The sequence below is a fragment of the Dreissena polymorpha genome, chromosome 4 (assembly GCF_020536995.1).
Source record: "Dreissena polymorpha isolate Duluth1 chromosome 4, UMN_Dpol_1.0, whole genome shotgun sequence".
Taxonomy (NCBI): Eukaryota; Metazoa; Mollusca; class Bivalvia; order Myida; family Dreissenidae; genus Dreissena; species Dreissena polymorpha.
The window spans coordinates 76,065,517-76,071,188 of NC_068358.1; the positions used below are offsets into that span (position 1 = coordinate 76,065,517).

Sequence of the window (5,672 nt, forward strand, 5' to 3'; positions counted from 1 at the left end):
CGAGATTTTCCTAGTTGTTCTTGCAGAATAACTGTTCGGACTGTATTTCATTTACTTGCAACATTGGTTAAACTTATAACAAAACACTTTGATTATGTTCTTGATCTTTATTGTACCTTTTTAATGGTATTTTATATTTATGTATTTAACCACAAGTTTCACAATATATTCCAAATTAAATTCTAACTACAATTTTGTCCACAATCACCAAACAGACCCACACTTAACAACATTCACAACATAAACAGCCCGAAAATGTCATCTCTCTCACAACAGAGCACATTTAATCTCTCTCTCTCAAACAATATCAGATATCAGATCCAGCATCCACACCCAAGGTATAATTAATCGCAGTTCGCGACAGTTTAGATAACAAGTAAATTGCGCTTGCAAACATTGGAAGATACACAAACGGGTCAAAATGCACATCTATTTATAACCGTATTTTGTAAAAAATAAAAAAGTCAAATTATTTATGAAAACATATGTAATGTAGATCTTTATATTGTGTGATTTTTATACGTTCTTATTACGTTCTGTGAACGTTAGGAATGTAACGTTGACATTTGGTTTCCCGATAACGTTCCGACAAAAACGTGGGAAGAACGTTACAGAAACGTTACATTTTTAAAGTCCATCAATACATCCTAGGATCGTAAAAATATACCATTCAAATGTGACTTTCATAACATATATTTTATATAACTAAACTAAGTTACGAATACTGATAGTTAAATTTTTGTTAAAACGTTCTGAAAATGTTCTGGGAACATTCGGTGTGATCATAACCTAAATAGAACTTAAGCGTAACGTTATTTGAACGTTACATGCTAGCTGGGTTGCTTTGGAATTGGGTCTGTTTTACGGCCTTTTTTACAAATTAGCAGAAAAAAACTGTATTGAAGCACCATGTTAAAACACACACAATTTAAAGTTGACGGTTATAGTTTTTTTCTTTTTAGCCCTCCTACTAGCTGGTAGATTTTTTTAGTGCCTATGTATAGGTTAAGGATCGAAAACTTAACAAAGGTGCTCAGTTGGTATTTCAAATTATTTACACTAATTATTTAAATGTTTGCTGTGATGAATTACGTTGATTGAACTCAATTTTTTAGACACAAAATGGGATTTAAAACGTTTTTTTTGCGTTTACAGTAGCGCGCTACACCGGGAAGAATTTTGAGCTGTTTGATGTTTCGCTACTCATAAAAACTCAAAGGATTCAATACGAACAATGATTGCCTATAACTTTCAAAGTCAAAATGTCATGCTATATTTAACGAATATCTTAAACAGCGATTTATGGACTTATAAATGCATATTGTCAACAAAACTTTAGAAACTTAAGAAATGCAATTGCAATGACATTTAGTTTCACTTTTTAAACTTCCATGTTGTTTTCATTGGTGATACGAATTTCGCTTCCTGGTTGGAATTTCCGCTACCACACTGTTCGGTAATGTAACGACTCGCCCCCTTAACAACTCGCCCCATAACGACTCGCCCTATGTTTTATAACGTTATAGCGTTAAGACTGATATAGACCTTCTGCACTGTCATGTTACAGTAAACATAAGAAGTTTAGGGTTATTGTATGCTCGGCATCAGCATCTTTCTCTGTACTGGTATATTGAGCAACTTTAAGAGTTACGTTGACTTTTCAAACTGGATTAACATCATTTTTAAAAGAAGTAGTCTTTAAACTTAAAATATTATGTCTTTCAAACAAAATGAATTAAAAACTAGTTAAATATGTGCTACGTAACAGGAAAATTCTAGGAAGGCACCCTGTTTTGTTATATTTATATTTCATGGCAATTTGTTCCGTTATCAATTCGAAAGGAAAACACATTTTTTTTTAAATAATTTATGTGAGAGTCATTCGACACGCCTTTTATAGACTTTTATAACCGATTCAATAATTAAAAAAGCATATATTCAAAATGATTGGCTTATATTCAAAAGTTGAATCTTTTTTTTTTGCTGACTTTTTTTGTACATTTTTTCCAATTAAACATGGATTTCAATTGGTTTGAACAAACACAATATTTATGAGATAGCATTTTCAGAAAACATTTGATTAACTAAAGTTTAATAAATAAAAATGTCATAAATTTTAAAATATAGGGGTGGCCAAATCTATATGAATGGTAAAGGAAAGAGGAACATGCGATAGTCGACCAGAGGGCACACATTACATTATTTACTAGAGTGAGGCACTTTATCAGAAAAAAGTAGCATCACCATTTGATAGCTTCTGCAGAAATATCTGATACGCGATCTTAAAAGTGTTACAGTTGTAACGTGCGCGCATTTACCGGTACTCGGCTATTTTTCCGAGTTGAAGGTGGTCAAAATCCACTCAATAGGCGCGTATACAAGCTTCGTTTCGGCCTTGTAGATCAAGAGTGTTTCGAAATGTATGTGTTAATTTCATTGAATGAAGCTGCATAATGTGTCGACACGGAGTGTGTCCCAACACTCGTTCCTTATTTACATACTAAACTAGCGAAATTTGAGACGCATTTTAATATGGTTGAACTTTTCAGCAGCGTATTTTTAAACTCACCTTTATATAATTATGTTGTGCAATTTTGCTTTAGATGTGTGGGGGTACGTGAAGAAATCCCTACCTGTCCAGTATGGTTACCACTAACCAAGTTCGAATGCACCGGAATTGATGTTGAACAAAGGTCGCCCATGTGAGCAAGTCTTTGTATACCGGTATTTCCTGAAACCAAAACGTATTTGTTGCTATTCAAAAATAATGTATAAGATAAAGACGCATTTTAATATGGTTGAAATTTTCAGCAGCGTATTTTTAAACTCGCCTTTATATAATTATGTTGTGCAATTTTGCTTTAGATGTGTGGGGGTACGTGAAGAAATCCCTACCTGTCCAGTATGGTTACCACTAACCAAGTTCGAATGCACCGGAATGGATGTTGAACAAAGGTCGCCCATGTGAGCAAGTCTTTGTATACCGGTATTTCCTGAAACCAAAACGTATTTGTTGCTATTCAAAAATAATGTATAAGATAAAGACGCATTTTAATATGGTTGAAATTTTCAGCAGCGTATTTTTAAACTCACCTTTATATAATTATGTTGTGCAATTTTGCTTTAGATGTGTGGGGGAACGTGAAGAAATCCCTACCTGTCCAGTATGGTTACCACTAACCAAGTTCGAATGCACCGGAATGGATGTTGAACAAAGGTCGCCCATGTGAGCAAGTCTTTGTATACCGGTATTTCCTGAAACCAAAACGTATTTGTTGCTATTCAAAAATAATGTATAAGATAACCGCCGTTCAGCCCCCGTTCCTATGTGTCGTTGATTAATGTACATTCAACAAAATTAAGATTGCCGGTATTAATGTACCCTTTTCATACAATTATTACAGGATTTGTCAACGCGCATTCCTGTTCATAAATATAAGAGTAAAGCGTTTATTTATCAGAATGTCTCTTGATGTATATTCACCAAACATGAGATTGCTTGTATTACATAAATATACCCGTTTCATTAATTAGCGTATAGCAGGCATTGTCAAAGCGCATTCTTGTTCATGTTTATAAGAATAGAGCGTTTGTTTATTAGAATGTCTCTTGATTATGGGCCAGCAAGTTTTGACACATGCTGGGCGCTTGGCAATAAGGCAATCGCTACCCCTCAATTCAACTATATGTTGTGGTGGCAACCTGCCATGTCAGACCGTTCATCGTGTTGAGCTCGAACATTCGACCTCATACTTCTTATGCAAATTCCCTAAATATGGGATCACGGAGATCGTATTTTGTGGCAAATCAATATTTGGAAGTTGGTTGTACATTGTAGTGGGGACGTACAATTAACATGGTACGGAATACCGATAGGGACATCGTAGTTACACATTAAAATCCAGAGGGCGACAATGCGATAGTGCGACAGTGCGATGGCGACAATGCGATAATACGATGACGACAGTACGATAACCGTTAACGCAATAGTACGATGGCGACAATACGATAATACGATGACGACAGTGCGACAATACGATGGCGACAGTGCGATAGTACGATGGCGACAATTGGATAGTACGATAATACGATGACAACAGTGCGACAATACGATTGCGACAGTGCGATACTACGATAGCAACAATGCGACAATGCGATAGTACGATGGCGACATGCAATGCGATAATACGATGACGACAGTGCGACAACACAATGCGTTTATACGATGACGACAGTACGATAAATCGATAGTACGATGGGGACCATGCCATCGTACTATCGCACTGTCGCCATCGCATTGTCGCATTGTCGTCATCGTACAATCGCTTTGTCGCAATCGAACTATCGTATTGTCGCCATCGTAGTATTTCATTGTCGCCATCGTACTATCGTACTATCGCATTGTCGCTCTCTGGATTTTAATGTGTAACCACGGTGGCACTAACGGTAATCCGTAGTATGTAAATATTTGTACATTAATAACACTTATATCATGTCTATTGAATTGTCATTAAAAATCAAAACAGGCAAAAGAAAATCTCTAATAAATTATGTGTGCTTTCTTTTTGGAACGCAGATAATTTTGGAAATCCGAAACATACATCGTATCGACGTCAAAAAATATCCCGTTATGTGCTTGAATCACGTGTGGTTAGCGTGTGGCTATGATGTTAATTAGTGAAAACATCATTTTGAATGAAAACTAATCAAATTATAACGAAACATCAACTTCCCTGGAAAAAATATTCAGAGAAGTTGATTTTTCGTTATAATTTGATTAGTTTTCATTCAAATTGATGTTTTCACTAATAAATATCATAGCCATACGCTAACCACCTGTGGTTTGAATACACAGTTATTCATTGAGCGGCATGATTGTATACTTCAGAATTTAAGAAAAACTGAATTGAAAAGATCCATCTATTTGTTTCAATACACAGTTATTTACAGAGCCGCATGACTGCATACTTATGAATACACTTAATTGATAATGTTTTGTATTTTTGTTATATTAAAGCGTGTTAAGTACAGCAACCCTTTTCGTTTATTTAATAGTGGAATAATAAGCAATCGTTGGGGAGTGATTTTTTTGTTTATCAATGATTGTGTAGATGCTGTTCCATCTTCTATGTTTGAATGCATCGACAATGTGTAGCCAACATAAAGGACAATTGGTAACATTTGCAGGAAGAAGAAAAATCACCAAAGCCGAGTCTGACATACTTAAGAGATGATTAGTAAAATACCAAGTTTTATCTTTTCTTGTTTCAAGTTTTTATTTCACCATTAATTTTGACCAAGTTTTCATATATAGATATCGTTATTTCTAATCTAACGACATTTTGTCTGTTTTATGTGTTATATATATATATATGTGATAGTGATTTTTTTTCTCAGAGAAGTTGATTTTTCGTTTTATTTTGATTATTTTTCATTCAAAATGATGTTTTAACTAATAAATATCATAGCCACACGCTTACCACCTGTGCTTATGAGTACTTGTTTATTCGATTTCATTTCACTAAATCCAGATAATTATGTCCGTGCTAAACAGTTAGGTACGCAGAACAAGCGAACACAGCACTACACCTTTGAGTTAATAACATGCATGCGCCTAATTTTTAATAAACACGTACATTTTTAATGAACACGTATTTATTTAGGCAACCTTG

General features: G+C 34.7%; 1 protein-coding gene and 1 long non-coding RNA gene across 13 annotated transcripts in view; one reads left to right on the plus strand and one right to left on the minus strand.

Moving 5' to 3' along the window:
- The window catches only part of LOC127877442 (uncharacterized), a 48,138-nt gene that overhangs the window by 38,856 nt on the left and 3,610 nt on the right, over nt 1-5,672 (minus strand). For 2 of the 12 annotated variants that reach the window (XR_008048438.1, XM_052423322.1), the window contains exon 1: nt 3,158-3,377. Coding sequence is in view for 9 of the 12 variants with exons in the window: in XM_052423322.1 (XP_052279282.1) it covers nt 3,158-3,349 (192 nt within the window). In the remaining 3 variants the exon portion in view is untranslated. Of the gene's footprint in view, nt 1-1,366; nt 1,444-2,633; nt 2,732-2,895; nt 2,994-3,157; nt 3,378-5,672 lie in introns of those variants that run through there. The other 10 variants (XM_052423331.1, XM_052423324.1, XM_052423326.1 and 7 more) reach the window with 9 other exon arrangements.
- Nucleotides 2,603-4,411, plus strand: LOC127877453 (uncharacterized). The gene is made up of 3 exons (XR_008048441.1): nt 2,603-2,702; nt 2,866-2,964; nt 3,128-4,411. It is a non-coding gene; the product is annotated as an uncharacterized LOC127877453 (long non-coding RNA).